This window comes from Schistocerca cancellata, chromosome 10 (assembly GCF_023864275.1).
Source record: "Schistocerca cancellata isolate TAMUIC-IGC-003103 chromosome 10, iqSchCanc2.1, whole genome shotgun sequence".
NCBI lineage: Eukaryota > Metazoa > Arthropoda > Insecta > Orthoptera > Acrididae > Schistocerca > Schistocerca cancellata.
In genome coordinates, this window is record NC_064635.1 from 144,277,437 (window position 1) to 144,296,701 (window position 19,265).

At 37.6% G+C, this 19,265-nt stretch overlaps 1 protein-coding gene across 5 annotated transcripts in view; it reads right to left on the bottom strand.

Annotated features, from left to right (window-relative positions):
• The window catches only part of LOC126106762 (glycogen synthase kinase-3 beta), a 323,063-nt gene that overhangs the window by 54,883 nt on the left and 248,915 nt on the right, over positions 1-19,265 (bottom strand). For 4 of the 5 annotated variants that reach the window (XM_049913139.1, XM_049913138.1, XM_049913136.1 and 1 more), the window contains 2 exons: positions 12,345-12,535; positions 9,388-9,471 (listed from right to left, as the gene is read on the bottom strand). In XM_049913139.1, coding sequence (XP_049769096.1) covers positions 9,388-9,471; positions 12,345-12,535 — 275 coding nt within the window. Of the gene's footprint in view, positions 1-9,387; positions 9,472-12,344; positions 12,536-14,962; positions 15,029-19,265 lie in introns of all 5 variants that reach the window. The other variant, XM_049913137.1, reaches the window with a different exon arrangement.

The window sequence follows — 19,265 nt, forward strand, 5'->3', positions numbered from 1 at the left end:
TGAAACACATATGACAATCTCTGAAGAACATGTTTAACAACTAAAGCACAATGAACACCACCGCAGCACGAATTACTCGAAGAAGTTTCTATAATGACATTTGACAATCTTCAAATATTATTAACCCTCACATTATCAAGCGGGGTATTCTGACTACCCCAGGTTGATTTTTTCCCTATAATAATGTTATCTGAAGGGCCACATGCCTGTGGTTTCATGACTTTGTACTAAAATGATTGACGTTGAATTCACACTCTCGACTGTAAGTTTTTTGGCTTTATCATCGTTATTCAAGTCATTTATTGGTGGGATTGTGACACTACCCCACTTGGTATGAAACGTCTTATTTTCTTATTTGTAGAAAAAGAAGATTTTTGGAAATATATCTGTCATTCATCTTCTTTGTTGAGTTTTGCCATAGATCCAATGTTTGTTATTGTTGCTGGTTACTATTGTTGAGTTGAATTTGACATTCACTGTTGAGCTGACATTACACGAGTCAGTATTTCATCCGCAAGTAATGATGTCCAAAGGACTTTCTAGTGTAGAGATCATGGAAATTTTATACAATTCTGATGTCAGTGATGATGAAAATGAACTGAACATTGATAATGAACTGAATGAAGCTATGGAACCTCTTCACGAAGACCATATCATAGCATCAGATGAAGCTGATGATGAAATATCAGAAGACACTACACATTCACGTGAAGAAGAAGAAGAATAAGAAGAGGATGAAGAAAAAGAAAAAGACGACGAAGACACAGGAAATTTGTTTGTTTCTAGAAGTGGACTACAATTTTCTAGTGAACCACCAAAAGGTGGGTTGTGTCGACATCGCAATATTTCGAACATAACCCCTGGTCCAGTGAATGATAGAAAAACAATCAAAACAATAACAGTCATTTTTATTATTTATCTCACAGGAAATAGTGAGCATCCTTGTAGAAGAAATGAACAGGGAAGCCAAACGCGTAATTTCTTTGTGGAATGCAGCTCATTCTTCGAACAAAACAACATTGAGAGATATAAATGCAACTGAAGTGTACACTGTATTAGCAATTCTGATAGGAGCTGGTCGAACTCGTGGACATTGCACAAGTGCTTCCAATCTGTGGGGAGGTAGTGTTGCCTTTCAGCAACTATTCATTTCTGCTGCCATGTCAAGAAACCGATTTTTGTCTATACTGGAATTCTTATGATTTGACAACAGAGACTCAAGAGCACAGAGAATTGAAGAAACCAAGGACAAGGAACAAGCCATCAGGGTAGTGTTTGACAAATTTCAATCTACCTTGTGGAAGAACTTCTATCCTTATGAATACGTGACTATTGATGAACGATTAGCAATGTACCGAGGAAACTGCCTTTTTGGGTTTATATGAAGAGCAAGCCTGGCAAGTATGGCATTAAAATTTGGGTTTTTGATGTGAAGACATCTTACTTATTACAGATTCAAATCTACACAGGAATGGTGGACAATACTCAGGAAGCGAATCAAGGACAGTGAGTTGTTTCAGATCTGATGGAACCATTACTGAATAAAGGTCATGGTGTAACAACTGATAATTTTTTCTCCAGTTTTCCACCTGATGCTGAACTACTAAAATGAAACATGACATTGGTTGGTACCTTGGGTTCCAATAATAAAGAGATTCCGAAGGAGTTCTTGCCAAACAGAAAGAGAGAAGTTCACTCTACAATGTTTGGTTTCACAAATGATTTTAACACTAGTTTCCTGTGTTCGAAAGAAGGGAAATGCAGTAATACTACTCTCTACTCAGCATAATGAGAGACAAGCGAGTGGAAGAAAGTGAACAAAAACCCGAAATCATACTGCGCTACAACAAAACCAAAGGTGCTGTAGATAATGGGGACAAAATGACAAGAGAATACAGTGAGGAACGAGGTGGTGGCCACTAAGAATCTTCATGGAAGTGATAGATATTGCAGCACTGAATGCATACATTCTGTACACTCAAAGATTTCCTGAATGGCAGAAGAATAACCAAAGCCGACTTAAATTCTTCACGACTGAACTGGCATTTGGACTCGGCAAAGGCAACATGGAAGAAAGAGCCAAAAAGGTCAACGGTCTTCATAAAGATGTACAAGATGCACCGAAAACTTGTGGTATTGCAATTCCTACAGCAGTGATCCAGACCCAGTGTTCCAAGCTACCAACGCCACAACGATGGCAAGATTGCAAGAGAAATGAAGATTGGAAAACAAGATTCTGTTGTGTAACGTGCAAGAAAACTGTTTGTAACACACACAGAGAAGAAACTGTTACTGAGAAGTGCATGCAGTGAAAAATGTACTTGACTGCAAAGTTTACAAAAATCTTATTTTACTGAAGTGACTGTTGAGGTACATAGATTATTAATTTTCTGTTCGTTGAGTACTGAATTTAGTGAAAGATATAAAAATTTTTTTGTACTTTGTATTTGTGATCTGTTTAAATACTTATAATAACCTGAAAAGCTGTTTTTCAATACTAAATAAACCCATTCAATGGAAATAACGAAATCTGAGAACAAATATTACAATAACACACTAAACTCTTTTGGGGTAGTCCAAACACCCCGCTTGGTAAAATAGAGGTGTGAAAAAGCTTGGTAACCGGAGGGTTAACACACATATATATGGCAACACTGCAGTGACAAAGAATTTATGAACGAAACAAGAAATATAATTCGTTCGGGGAGATGTATCTATGCAGGGTCTCGGCTAATACTTGGCAGTATCATAAAAAGTATGTCAGTGAGTGACAAAAGAATCTACAAAATAAATTATGCCATCAAAGAACAGTGTGATTGACTTTGAACTGTTTTCATAGACCCAAACAAATTTCTGAGTGAAAACTGCCTTGGAAAGGCATTTAAACATTAGGGTCTGTAACACTCAGCAGAATGCTTACAGATATCTGCAAAATAATCAGAAAAAAGGGAAACTAATAAGCACCACACAAGAAAGGAGGGACTACAGAATACCCTCTCAGAATGCAGCCCACAACATGCAAGAAAACTTATTTAGAAGTACTACATCAGAATATTCAGTACGTTGGTAACAAGGAACTAGAAGCAGAAGTTCTAAGTGAAATACAACCAGACATACTATGTATCAGTGAACATGGTCTAACTGAAACCCAGAAAGCTTAACGTGATAATAAAGGACTATATCTTATCCAGCCCCTAAGGACTGCAGACAATAAAGATGTGAGATTACCTATAACTACAGAAAAAGACTTTGAAATTACTGATGACGTTGATTGTTTTGTGTGTATAGATCACCAGGTGGCAACATTAGCATTTTTCTGGAAAAAAAATTTTGGCCAACTTACTAAGGATGAATAAGAATGTTATATGTGGAGACTTCAATACTGACATGGGAAAAAGAATCAAAACTGAGACAAGATTTTGAAGAACTGTTAATACAATATAATATGGAGGCAACAGTATCAGCACCAGCAAGAGTGACTTCTCAAAGTCAGACAGTTATTGACAATGTCATTACTCATATTAGTGGGTCTAACCGAGTCACATGTAGTCCAAACAGAAATATCTTATCATCATGGACAGCTGATCTGCTTCTGCAGATGTAAGGACATCATATCTGAACCGAAACAAACAACCAAAGAAATTAAGATCATCCATGAACAAAATATTAACATCTTCAAAACAATATGGAGCAGGGAAACCTAGAATGAAGCCCTACAATGCAGAATGTAAATGAAAAATACGATTCATTTATTACAACAATTAAACATTTTAACATAGCATTCTCCAAAGTAAAGACACAAGAAAAGATGCAGATCAGACAAAGTGGATTACTAGTGACATAATTATAACTGCGAAGCAAGCTGCAGGATCTGAGACCAAGGGGTGAAGCTGAAAATTATAAAATGCTATACAAGAAGTATAGAAAAATAAAACTAGAGGCAAAATCAAGAGCAATTAATGCTACCATAATGAACTCAATGATACTAACTGATGATGAAAGACAAGAAAAAAGCTGGATCAAACAAAGAAACATATCACGTTAATGAAAATTATCAACACAGTGGTTACAGATGGTAGAGAAATAGCTAACATATTCAATGGTAACTACATAAATGTGGTAGAGAACTTAAAATTTGAAAAAAAAGGTCCACAAAAGAAAGTTATAATAAAAAAGTTATCATAAAAATGAAGCAGTCATGTTCTTGAAACCAGTCACAGAAGATGAACTGACAAAAACAGTACAGGAACAGAAGCTGAAGTCCAAGAAATCAGCTGGTGATGACAAAATATCGTATTGTGTAATAAAGCAAGTAAGTGAACAAATAATCTCAGCATTGCTGGACATAGCAAACAGCTCTCTCAGAGATGGAATTCTTCCAGAAAAACTGAAGATAAGCAGGGTGGTAGCAGTGTACATGGATGGGGATAAGGACAACCCCCACTACTACAGGCCAGTTTCACTGATATCAGGTTTCTCAAAAATCCTGGAAATGCTTATGCATAATAGATTAGTTGATTTATCTGGGCAAATACAACATTCTCATACCATTAGGGGGCACGGTTTCAGAGTAGAGCAATTGATTCCGCAATTGCCAGTCTGACAAAATACATTACATAGTTGTACCTGCACTGTTTGTGGATCTCTCCGAAGCATTCCACACTCTTGACCATGAAATACTGATAAGAAAATTGGAAACTATGGTATCCGAGGGCAAACAGGGCACGCAACAGGAAACAATATGTATCAATAGGGGATGCATATCAGTCAGAAACCAAAACCATCAAATACAGTATGGAGTGCCACAGGGATCAGTAATAGGCCCATTGCTCTTTAACAAACAGATTAATGACATAGGTATTGAAGAGAAAGAGAAGAAAATATTGTGTGCAGATGACATGACAATATTGAACAATGACCAAACTTATCATACAATGTAGGCTTTTGCAGCCGATATTGTCTTCACTTAAAACTTTTGGGCTGACAGGCTGAGATCGATGTCTAAAACTCTGCCCTGAAGTTTTGTCTCAGACTGTGGGAGAAATCCTCCAAGGTAAAGCAGCAGTTCGCCATTTTACCTCGGAGGATGTCTCCTGCTATCAGGAGGGTGGGGTTTATACATCGACCACGGCCTATCAGCCCGGAAGTTTTAAGTGAATGACCAAACTGTGGCATAGCATGAGAGAGGAGCATACATATCTGCAAACACCACAATTCAGCAGTGGCTCCTGGAAAATGGACTTGTTATAAACCTAAAAGAGACTTGTATGCAGTGTTCGGAAGTGCACATGGGTTTAGAGGTGGATGAAATGAGACTAGGAGAATTAGAATCCACTAGATTACTAGGCATTATTGTGGATAACAAGCTAAAATGGAAACAACATATTAATTCTGCCTGTAAGAAACTCAGCATCATATTTACAATGAGGCAGCTAGCACAGTATGCAGACAAACAGCTTCTGTGTACAGTATACCATGGACTCTTCAAACCATACCTGCAGTATGGAGTGGTAGTATGGGGGAACTCAACCATTCAGAATCATATTAAGAAGAAAGACTTCTGAAACATGCAGAAACTGCTTCAAAAGGCTAAGCATCTTAACTTTTTCCTCATTGCACATGTATAAACTATAGTATATGTCACAAAAGAACCACCTCTGTAATAACAGCAGCAGCAATTTGAAACTGATCTCAATGAACACAACATTTGAGTCACAAACACCCATACAGTTACTTGTATGATCATTATTGTTGCAATGCATTAAATTATGACTCACATGCTAAACAAGTATGCAAACAAGTTTTCTTAGTTATTTTGAAAGGGATGTGGATAAAGGCAGAAGAGAGAGAAGTTACTTTCGGTGAATGGTCTGTAAGTCACTTAGAGAATTGGAGCTGACGATTACATTACACTGCGTATTACACTTAAACTTAACATTTGGATCAGAATAACAACTGAATACAGAAAGTGACAATAGTAAGCAAACACAGTATTGTCACAGTAGTAACTGGTGAACAGTCCCAAACTGAGTACATTCGCACAACTTCTGTTAACACGCAGTATTGTGTTTATGTGCAAGAATGTGATCGACTTATTACTTTTCTCCTCAGTTTAACTGCTAGCTTCAGAAATTATGCTGCATCAAACAAATATGGCACACAGGAAAACAAAGCACACAATAATGACAAATTACAACTGTAGCCTTTCACAGCAGTTTGTTATCTAAAGCCGAAAAGAGAAATAAAACAATGAATATGACAGAACAGAAATGAAAAGAGATAACTTATTCCTCAATTAGTTGCTGCTATGACAGCTGCATTAGAAACAACTAGAAACCAATCGCTGTGTTATTCTGATAGCCAACTCCTGAACACACTATCATGGAAGCGCTTACTCTGACAAATCAGTATAAATAATTTTGGTGCCCATCTAAAAACACGTAAGGCACTTGTTTAATAATAAAATTGTGTACATACGATTTCTTGTACTTTGTTAAATTCAGAAACAGTCTGGCTCTCAATAGCAATTGGAGAGCATGGTGTAGCAGGCCTGAATGTATTAACAGAAAGTTAGGGAAAACAAGATCAAGTTGTTCTAGTCACAAATATTCTTTTTGTCCTCCAGTTTAAAAACTTATTTTCAGAACAAGATTGTTCTCCTACATTTTAAAAACTGTGTTTTGTAAATAAGTTCACAGTCTGGGAGCTGCAGGGTGATCGAGCTCTGTGTGCATATCTGGCCGTCCCCTTGCTGTGAGTCAAACTATTAAGGTAGTATGGTCATGCATAGCTGTACACACATCCTAATCTGGCTTCGACTGAACAAAACCTACCTACCTACCTACCTACCTACCTACCTCTCTCTCTCTCTCTCTCTCTCTCTCTCTCTCTCTCTCTCTCTCTGTGTGTGTGTGTGTGCGTGTGTGTGTGTGTAGAATTACTCTGGTAAGTAAGGACAGACTGTTTTTGCTGTTATAGTTGTCTCCATATCCAATGTTGACTACAACATTCTAACAAAGCAAGACATATCCTGTGTATTACTCATTTTCGAAGTACTCCTAGAGTGGAACAGCAATTAGAACAATTTGTCCTAGCAACAGTAACCAAGAAAGTTATGCTCTGAGATTGGATATGTCCTACCAGGAAATGGAATAAATGGGGCGTAAACTGAACACAAAGCAGGAAAGAAAAAGAGGGTTGGTCGAGAGGTGACAGGAATGAGCTGGAAAGTTACTGAGAACAATCATCTGTCGGCTAGAGTGTGACATTAGCATTCATCTCATTTTGCTGTCACTACTGCTAGGACATCACTACCATCCTCATATAGATTACTCTCATGTTATAAAAACTTCTGTAGGAACCAGCATAACACAGTTAAGTTGCAAGCAAAACTATTCAAGTTCATGACCTCACTGGATCTTCCTGCTGGATGCAAAATTTATAATTCAGGGTTCCAAGAGCAGTGCACAAGCTTTCAGGTATTCCCTTCAAAATGTGAGATTATGGTGTTCCATACCATTATATACACAAAAAAAATTAGTCAACTGAAAAAACCAGCAATTGTACCACCGTAAATCTTTTGGATATAAGAGCTTTTATAGGAGATGACCCAACTGAGAAGTGTGAGCTGCAAAAGAAATTCCGGCGAGCAGCAATGGGGACATTACAACCTGTAAGTAGCCCTGTTGTTTCTTTTGCACTGTACTCCCACCCTTTCTCCCACAGGTCACATTTGTATTAGTTTGATGAACAAGTTACTAGCATTAATAAGTTTCTTGTGGTGGCCATTTTCACAGTAGCTGTATATAAGTTACAGTAGTTTAAAAGAATAATGCAATTTGCACGCTGCTCAGTAAATCTCTTTTTATTTAACTTGAGCACCCAGATGCATTTTGCCTTAAGATACAAGGTACCTTTAGTAAGTGTCCTGAAATTTTACACAATTTTTTAAGCAAAACTTGAGAATGTTGCCATCAGTTACAGAAACAAATGACATTGTAGATGCACAAAATGGCAGCTATAGTCTTATATTCTGTAAACAGTTACCACAGCAAAAAACTGCAAACTTTAAACCAGTGTATCACATGAGAGAAAGTGGTTTGGCTTACAAATAATGGATTACATGCTGATCTGCAACTACTTTTCCATTTTGCTATAAAAACTTCAATGAACTATCTTAAATTTATAACCTATACATACAAACGATAAAATATACTGACAAATGAAAAAACTGTGTAATATTTCTAAATATCCACTGAAAATACCTTTTAATTAAGGCAAAACAAATGATACTGAGTGACTATGTTATTCTGAATTACGATGCAATGTTCCTTTGGGCATGCATGCCCGGAGGAACACAGCACTGTTATTCTGAGTAACACAGGCACTACAATATTGTGTTTATTTGTCAATCACCAGACAAGTGACCTTCAAGTAAAATGTCTCCCCCGTACAGGAACACGCATAATGGGTATACGAGTATAGGTTGCAGAGACACAGTTGACAACATCTGAAAGTTTGTGTCTCACCACGAGTCCTGCTCAGATAGCGAAACTGTAATGCGACCACTGGGGGAAAGCGGAAAATCCAGGTTCGAGTCCAAGTCCGACACAAATTTTCGTGGTCACCATTTGATTATACGGCTGATGGTTGTCTATATTCATAACTGCAAATAAATTTTATGTACTTTGTGTAAGGCAAAACATGTCTGGTTGCACAAATTAAACAAGAAAACTTAATGTGCAGCATGCAAAATGCATTTTTCTTTTGAAATACTGCTCTGTAGTATAGTTTCACATTTTTCTCACCAAACACAATTTCCCCTAAATGATTTCTCCACATGTCTGCAACACATAATATTCAGCACCACAAAACCTGACCATTCACATTGAAAAATATTGTATCGATACAGCAAAATTAGCAGAACAATAAAGAAGTATTTTAATGGCTATGACATTCAACAACAACATCCTGTAATGTGTGTCAACCCACCCACCCACCCACCCACACACACACACACCCACAGACAGACAGAGAGAGAGAGAGAGAGAGAGAGAGAGAGAGAGAGAGAGAGAGAGAGAGAGAGAGAGAACATCTGATCGGCTCTGAGGTGCATATTATAAAAATAAATATTTTCATATGTATGAAACTTCAAACATTTGAAACCTCTGAATAACAATAAAAATAGCATTATTTAAAAATTCACAGATATGGAAAATGGGTATGTTTTCTTTATAAAAGTTTGAACAATGTTTATAAACAAAACTAAAGGAAGGTTAACAATATGAGTGCATATTTCCACTTCAGTATTACTGCTGTATTGATAAACACAGGAGATACACAAAATTCTTCCCAAGTTAAAATGACGAGCTGTTAAGTGTTAAATACCTTGTCACCACTAGAATAGAAGAAGTACTTCAGTTTCACTATGTTACAATGTTCCAGGCGCCGCATAATTTGCAACTCCCGATTCTGAAAATAAAAAAATAAAATAGCAAGTAAAACTTATTTGAATGTCACAGAATTTTTGTCTAAGTAATAACTGAACCTCTATAAAGTCAAGAAATGTTGAACAATTTCTGGGAATTTCCACTTTTTAACATACTTAAAGGTCTGAATTAATTTCTAAATTGTCTATGAGAATATGCAAAATCATTTTGACTTTTCTGTAACAGATTCAGTATAAAGAAGAGAAAAGTATTTTTTTTCAGAAATTAATCGAACAATATACATTGCAAATTTATTGTTTTCACTAATAACACAACTTAACTCTTGCACTGATTAGGTGAATCAAGAATGAAAATGACTTGACATAGTGATGGTGCAGAAAAAATGTTAATACCACTACAGCTGCCTCATATTAATCTAGAACTTTCTCTCATTGCCATGAGCACCAATTTATTCATACAATGCACTTTTAACATCTATGGTAGCCAAATTGTTAATTAAATGCATCCGTTTTACAACAATCAGTATACAGCATTCCATGAGGAAAGATCAGTATCTCAGTCGATGACAGGAATGGTCATAAGTACGTGCATGGTTTCTTTCTATGACAAGACAAAGTTACTAAATCTCTACCACCATGTAACACATGTGTGAGGCAACATCTGTATCACACATCCCATATCAATGACTGGCCACAACTGCTCCACTATCTGTCTACCGTGACCTTCAGACACAACATAATTAGATTTTCAGTTATGAGGGTGGCTGAAGATATAGGCATCCAGAACAATCCAGAAGCAAACTGAGTAAGCAAAATGAACTGCTTCACTAAACTGATGTAGCTGCCTTCACAAAGGATCACTAAGATGGACTAATAGAAGCAAAACATTCTCTTGCAACGATGAAAGCACATTCGCGTATTTTGTGATGTATATTTATTATTTATTTTTGAAACCGTTTTATGAACTCTTAGTTAGCCACATTGAGATTTGTCCACAGCAGATATAAAAGGCTGTAAATTAAGTTCTACTTCTGTCACAATGCCTTTATTAATAATGGCACCAGTTTCTAAGAATCAACCTTTCCCCTTTTGGAATATTGACATGGACAATTATAGGAATTATGGAAACCGATAAGCTAATTGATATCAAATTTTACTTAGTTTATTAGCTTCAATAGCCCATACGCAGTGCACAAAACAATATTCTGCAGCACCTAAACCAAAAACTTAAAAGCCCTTCTTGCCCATGCTATGCATAAGATCAATGGTATTATATACTTTGACTGCAATGCAATCCATCCAACAGTTTCCTGATAAGTTCCTTTAATAAACTTTTCATCCTTTTAAAAGTCCATCACCTACCTGTCCTAGCTGTTCACTTTCAATTGCAGTTTTACTAGTTATCCCTTTATGTACCCTAAAACTGACCCACACTGAACACAAAGCTAATTTAACAACTGCTGCAATTCCTTTTGCCTTTTAATGTCCACGAGATGCTTTTGTAGTAATATTGAGCCAATTCTCCATTGTCATTCCAATAGCTATTACAACAACTGTCTGAAGTTGCACAGGAAGAACATTTATTTACTGATGACTAGTCGTCCATTGTCAAATCAGCAATAAGAAAGTATTGCATTACATTAGTTATACAAATGGAAAATTGACCATGAAATCAATAACTGTGATAAGGTCACATGGCCTCCACATATCCTCATTACTGACTGTAAGAGGGCTCCAACAGTTAGCAATGTGCAAACATGGAGGCCCATTATCTGTTACCACAATTATTGATTTCATGGCCAATTTTTCACTTGTATGAATGATGCAACCCAAGACTTACCATCTCATAATGGACAAACAGTTCATAACCAGTCATTAATAAATAAAGTTATTCCTGTACAATTTGAGGCAGTGCTCATAACAGTTAGTGAAAAAAAAAGTGCAGACTTATAGGCAGCATTATAGGGATGCAGTCAACCTAGTTATGTTGCAAACATGACTGAAAAAAATTAAATAAGCCTTAATTATCATCCTTAGTTTTATTTATGTTTTCATCATCACTGTCAATCTTATCTTTCTTGTGGTCTACTCCAGTCTGTCCTTATGTCAAAACGAAAATCTTATCTTATTTCAAATCCAGCTCATTTAAATATTGTATAATTGTGTTTCTCATATAACTGATAGTGTGTTATCTAAACTCATGTGTAGAAAGTGCTTCAATTGTGTGCAACTCACAAATCTCAGTCTACCTTTTTCTTCATTAAGTTAGTACCTTCCTTCTACTTCTAATATGAACCTTGATGTAATTTAGTTACTGAAAGGCAATATGGCAGGTTGCACTTCAAGTTCATGATGATATGACCTCTCGATGTCAAGTTTCCTGATGCCACAGCACAACTGAAATTGGCAGTTGGAAAGTTATGACCACATTGCAAAGGATAATCAACCATGTTAATATACTTGAAAATGGATAATTACTCATCCAGAGCTTTTAGGATTATTGATAAAGGGAATGATGCAGAGGCAGAATTTTATTTTCTGTATTATCAACTTCTAAAACATTTAAAACAAATAATAAGCAGCATATGGTAATGAAATGCAGTTCCATTAAATCAGGCAAGGAGTGAGAGGAGAGGTGAGGGAGGGGCAGAGTAGTAGTAGTAGTAGTAGTAGTAGTGGTGGTGGTGGTGGTGGTGGTAGTGTGAGTTTGTTAGACAATGAAGCAAAGTAGCATACAAAAATAAAAATGTGGTCATAAATAACTACCATTATGCCATGTGAATATTATTTTCCTTTGAATTATTTTTATCACCGACTGATACACTGACCTTTCTTCAATGTATTACCTGTGTTCAGGAAACTAAGGACAAATACTTTTTTGATATTCCATACAGACCTTGAACCTCTTATCCTGGAGCACCTTCTTGATGGCCACCATCTCTCCTGTATCACATAGCTTGGCCTGATAGACAACGCCAAAGCTGCCATTCCCAATGACTTTTGTGTCCGTATAGGACACTTCCTGCGGTCTGTCGGGACCCTGGCCAGGGGTTGCTACTACTGTAGTCACCTTGCTGCCATCTTTGCCTGAAAAACATGTTTAAGTAAGGAGACACACAATCAATCAGTTCATTATGTGACACGGTAAACAGGCTACTCATATGATCACATGGTTTTTGACACAAAAATAAAGAGTCACAAAAACAGGCAAACTAGACATACAATGTACACACTTCAGGCATACAGTACATGATGATGAAATTGTGAACATTCACAGTAAATCCCATGTAGCTTACACAGCTGGGCAAAAGAAAACAAATGCTACCTGAATACAAAACAGAATGGAATTTAACAGAGAAACAAAACTGATATCTTATGGAAAATGGTAAAAAAATATAATTTACAAAACGGATAATAAAGAAGAATGTAACAACAGAGGGAAATCAGTGACAGAGTGGCAAGAACATCATCAAAAAAAAAAAAAAGTAACGATGCCCCCTCCTACACACACACACACACACACACACACACACACACACACACACACACACACACACACACACACACACACAATTTTTTCCGGATTCCTGCAGAAATGACATTCAAACTGTTTCAACTATGGCACAGAAAATTTATACATGCCATATAATTATTAAAATTCATATGACATGTGCTTCAGACAGTCAGAACTGCAATTCTGGTGACGTTGAGGGCGAAGTGTTCCGTGACTAAAACCTAGTACCTAAGAAAGGTAAAAACATTTTCACTTACACTCAAATTAAATTAAGACTATCAACATTAAATGTGAACTGAGTACTTATTAGTCACCATTTTCACCCAAGAATACTGTCTCATCAGCTCCCATTTGTGTAAACAAGAGATTACATGACAAGAATTTATTTGGATACAATTTATTATTATTTACTCACAGACTTACGTGTGTCCAGGACAACTGTTTGACGTCAAAATCACAAGGAATATACTATACTGATACCAAGATCCTCTAAACAAATATTTTTTCCACTTTGACTGGATTCCATTTGGTTTCTTAATTTAATAATAAAACGGAATCACTGAGATGTTGTCAAAATTTCATAGCTCTGAATGAGAAGACAGGACAAGCCCAAATCAAAAGATCTAATAAATACTGTGGAAGACATGCTGTGATCACATCTGTAACTCCTGCAAGATGAAATGGCGTGAAGTATAATTTGTATTTATCACACTTTGTAACATTTTATTGCTTAGAATTTGATCTAACTTCATGTTTCTTGATGGAGCCAGCATCAGCAGTAATCAGCTAAAAACAGTAACTTGCTGAGAGATCAGAAGGTAACAGGAGTTTTTAAAAAAAAATGAACCAGAAATGCCTTACCCGAAACAAAGTGACTGTCACAAGAAAACTTATAAACCAGTGTAATCAACAAAAAGAGGGAAAGTTTATTATAACAGATGCATCTTTGTTTTACATTTCATAGAATGAGTTTAGGCTTCTTTTTACTGATGATTTCAGCCACTTCACACACACACACACACACACACACACACACACACACACACACACACACACAAAATATCCAAAAATTACCATGACATTTCTGTGATCCTGATACTGCAGGAAGGTAAAACACTGTTTATTAAGTTGTGATAAAAGTTAAAGTACACCCAAGCAATCTCCTCATATGTGAGCAGATTCCTTGTCTCACAAAGCTTCAGACAGAGTTTCAGTGTTGTGGACCGGTCTTTTTAATTTTGTCTCTTGCCAAGCAGGAGGAAAAGCAGCCACGTACCAGGTTAATTTGTAGTAAAAGCAGAAACACTGTTATGGGTTTCAGGGATATTACACCAGTCACAAAAACTGTATCAAGGGGCACACAGGGGTACTAAAAGTCTCACACTATACCTATCAACACAACTGCAAACCAAGTACTATCACTACTACTCCATAGACCTCAGCAATCATGGATTTCACAGGGCTTTCGAGACTGAAAATTTTCTTCCTCAAAGTTATCAACTAACGAGAGAGTTTCACTTCACACGAGTTGGGTAAAAGTATGAAAGTAATTGAATTTAATATTTTTCCTTTGTTAGAAATCCCAGGAGACTTATTATACATTAGACTACAAAATTTTGATTCTCATTACTGAACCATTCTCCACCAGATATTTTTTTCAACTGAATAGGGGAGGAATCTGTACCTTCCCACTCTCCACTTACAGTTAATTGGTTCCACAACAGTCCAATGAAATGGAACTCCAATTTCAGACTTCAGAAACCTAAGCCTGAAGTATATTTCTGAAAGTGCCGTCCCAGGTAATGACTTTCAATACACTGAAATTTTGTTGTTGAAATAATACTCATTTTACTACATCCACTACATGATACACACAAAATCAAATGGGCATCTACAGTCACGCCATTACAGGAAGATGTGCACATGTGATCATGTACCTACACCACAAAACTTCGAAATACTACCAAACCAGACACCCGATTGAAACAATCTTTCTTTACCTCCTTCCGTATGCTTCACAATAGCTTGCAATACTGCTAACCTCTGAGCATTTCTCTTTTCTGATCCTGAAAATGCAAAGTGAAGAATTGCTCATGAACTACTACTTTTTCTGCAGTAGGTAAATGATTATTACACACAAGTCCAGTATCTAATGGACACTACAATGCCACAGAATGAAATTGAAAGCTTTAGTCTTCTACTACCAAGTACTAGTGGTACTGGAAGCAGAAAACACGAACAGTAAAATGTCTGAATATGCATCTTCTACAATCAATACAGCACACTGTACAAAGTATATTTTCAAATATCACAAGCTAAGTTTTAATGTGAAACCCTTGGGCTCAATAGTTTACTTTAGCACTCTGCTACACGTTTTACAAATGTCAGATAGGGAAACACACACAATTCCTAAGTGAATCTATTTCTTGTATCTATGCGGTCATCACTGGGTCCAAAGATCATCACATCAAAAAGTGTTTGTACACACCATTACAATTTCAGTAATTGCTGTACTGTCTGAAGTCTGTAACCAGACCAAATCTAATTCTAAAATTTTATCACTGAAATGATTAAGACAAAAATTTAGCATCATATTTAATTTTACCTATTCAATTTTAAATACTTTGTATAATTATTGACTGAATTTAAAAATTTAAAATGCCATCATGACCTACTCATTGAGAGGTATCATCTTGTGTTAAATCTTTATCATAATAAGGCAAGTATTGCTGCTAGAAACTTTGTATATGTCTTGAGGCAGTGTAGTTCACAACATAAAGTACCCACACTATGAAACTTCCTGGCAGATTAAAACTGTGTGCTGGACCGAGACTCGAACTCAGGACCTTTGCCTTTCGCGGGCAAGTGCTCTACCAACTGAGCTACGCAAGCACGACTCAAGGCCCGTCCTCACAGCTTTACTTCTGCCAGTACCTCGTCTCCTACCTTCCAAACTTAAGAGAAGCTCTCCTGCGAGAGCAGCCCGCGAAAGGCAAAGGTCCCGAGTTTGAGTCTCGGTCCGGCACACATTTTTAATTTGCCAGGAAGTTTCATATCAGCGCACACTCCGCTGCAGAGTGAAAATCTCATTCTGTACCCAGACTATATTCATCCAGCATCTGACAATGAGAGAGCTTAGGAACTTCCTGCAAAGTTTACGCACATGATTTGAACACATTACGAAACTCATTCTCTGACACTACTTTGAAATGATGAAAGATGACAGTTTATCATTTAGTATGTTTTCACTACTCATGCAGTAAATGATCCAACAAATATGCTAACCTTCAAAATTCAAGTAGGTTTTTTTTTAATATATCTGCAGCAAATCAGTCAAAATGTCAAATTTTGTTATATAATTTTATTTAATTTTACAGAATGTTGTTTACCTCGAAGGGACACTTCACACAACATGATTCCCCCAGCAATATGACAGTAGGAGACAGAGTTATGGAAGAGACAGGCTATACAAAAGCCTATTGCCAAGCATTACAACCCTCTATGTATCACTCACACAGGGATTGTGAGGATAAGATTAGAACAATTACTGCACTTACAGAGGCATTCCAACGATCATTCTTCCCATGCTCCATACGTGAATGGGACAGGAAGAAACCCTAACCAAGTGGTACGATGGAGCATACCATCTGCGGTGTACCTCAGTGGTTTTTAGAGTATAGAAGTACAGGGTTATTACAAATGATTGAAGCGATTTCACAGCTCTACAATAACTTTATTATTTGAGATATTTTCACTATGCTTTGCACACACATACAAAAACTCAAAAAGTTTTTTTAGGCATTCACAAATGTTCGATATGTTCCCTTTAGTGATTCGGCAGACATCAAGCCGATAATCAAGTTCTTCCCACACTCTGCGCAGCATGTCCCCATCAATGAGTTCGAAAGCATCGTTGATGCGAGCTCGCAGTTCTGGCACGTTTCTTGGTAGAGGAGGTTTAAACACTGAATCTTTCACATAACCCCACAGAAAGAAATCGCATGGGGTTAAGTCGGGAGAGTGTGGAGGCCATGACATGAATTGCTGATCATGATCTCCACCACCACCGATCCATCGGTTTTCCAATCTCCTGTTTAAGAAATGCCGAACATCATGATGGAAGTGCGGTGAAGCACCGTCCTGTTGAAAGATGAAGTCGGCGCTGTCGGTCTCCAGTTCTGGCATGAGCCAATTTTCCGCGGGCTACGCGTGAAACTTGCCCGCACGCGTTCAACCGTTTCTTCGCTCACTGCAGGCCGACCCGTTGATTTCCCTTTACAGAGGCATCCAGAAGCTTTAAACTGCGCATACCATCGCCGAATGGAGTTAGCAGTTGGTGGATCTTTGTTGAACTTCGTCCTGAAGTGTCGTTGCACTGTTATGACTGACTGATGTGAGTGCATTTCAAGCACGACATACGCTTTCTCGGCTCCTGTCGCCATTTTGTCTCACTGCGCTCTCGAGCGTTCTGACGGCAGAAACCTGAAGTGCGGCTTCAGCCGAACAAAACTTTATGAGTTTTTCTACGTGTGTGTAGTGTGTCGTGACCATATGTTAATGAATGGAGCTACAGTGAATTTATGAAATCGCTTCAATCATTTGTAATAGCCCTGTAGATGTAGTGCCCCAAATATGTAACCAAATAAAAAGCAGGGAAGACAGATCAAAACATACACCGAATACTGTTCCGGCCACTGGTGTCACAAAGCAACTGGTTCACCGTTAAAACTGCCAGAGCAAGAAAATTTTCATATCGGTGTATTTTTCTCAGTAATTTCATGTCGTATCTATGAAAAGAGTCATATCACTGAATTCGTCTCCTACTCATCCACCAGTCTGGTACAAATAAATATCATAATACCATTTGAATACTAGTATCCTAATAATTTTAATTTTTAATACAATGTCGAAGTTCATTTGAATCCAGATATGAGGACCATTTGAAGCACGGTCGGATCTAAACCTATACGCTGGCTGCCAATACTATCTAACGCCTGTCCAACTCACCTTCGTTGACAACTCTTGTCGGCAAAAAGTTAACGCAGAACAGGGAATCAGTGCTCATAAAGCGGTTACGGCATCGATGATTTCAGCCGTAAATAGGAATATTAAAAAGGGTAGGAAGATTTTTCTGTTTAGAAAAAGTGACAAAAAGCAGATTTCAGAGTACCTGTTGGCTCAACACAAAAGTTTTGTCTCAAGTACTGATAGTGTTGAGGATCAGTGGACGAAGTTCAAAACCATCGTACAATATGCGTTAGATGAGTATGTGCTAAGCAAGATCGTAAGAGATGGAAAAGAGCCACCGTGGTTCAACAACCGAGTTAGAAAACTGCTGCGGAAGCAAAGGGAACTTCACAGCAAACATAAACATAGCCAAAGCCTTGCAGACAAACAAAAATTACGCGAAGCGAAATGTAGTGTGAAGAGAGCTATGCGAGAGGCGTTCAATGAATTCGAAAGTAAAATTCTATGTACTGACTTGGCAGAAAATCCTAAGAAATTTTGGTCTTATGTCAAAGCGGTAGGTGGATCAAAACAAAATGTCCAGACACTCTGTGACCAAAATGGTACTGAAACAGAGGATGACAGACTAAAGGCCGAGATACTGAATGTCTTTTTCCAAAGTTGTTTCAAGGAGGAAGATTGCACTGTAGTTCCTTCTCTAGATTGTCGCACAGATGACAAAATGGTAGATATCGAATTAGACGACAGAGGGATAGAGAAACAATTAAAATCGCTCAAAAGAGGAAAGGCCTCTGGACCTGATGGGATACCAGTTCAATTTTACACAGAGTACGCGAAGGAACTTGCCCCCCTTCTTGCAGCGGTGTACCGTAGGTCTCTAGAAGAGCGTAGCGTTCCAAAGGATTGGAAAAGGGCACAGGTCATCCCCGTTTTCAAGAAGGGACGTCGAACAGATGTGCAGAACTATAGACCTATATCTCTAACGTCGATCAGTTGTAGAATTTTGGAACACGTATTGTGTTCGAGTATAATGACTTTTCTGGAGACTAGAAATCTACTCTGTAGGAATCAGCATGGGTTTCGAAAAAGACGGTCATGTGAAACCCAGCTCGCGCTATTCGTCCACGAGACTCAGAGGGCCATAGACACGGGTTCACAGGTAGATGCCGTGTTTCTTGACTTCCGCAAGGCGTTCGATACAGTTCCCCACAGTCGTTTAATGAACAAAGTAAGAGCATATGGACTATCAGACCAATTGTGTGATTGGATTGAGGAGTTCCTAGATAACAGGACGCAGCATGTTATTCTCAATGGAGAGAAGTCTTCCGAAGTAAG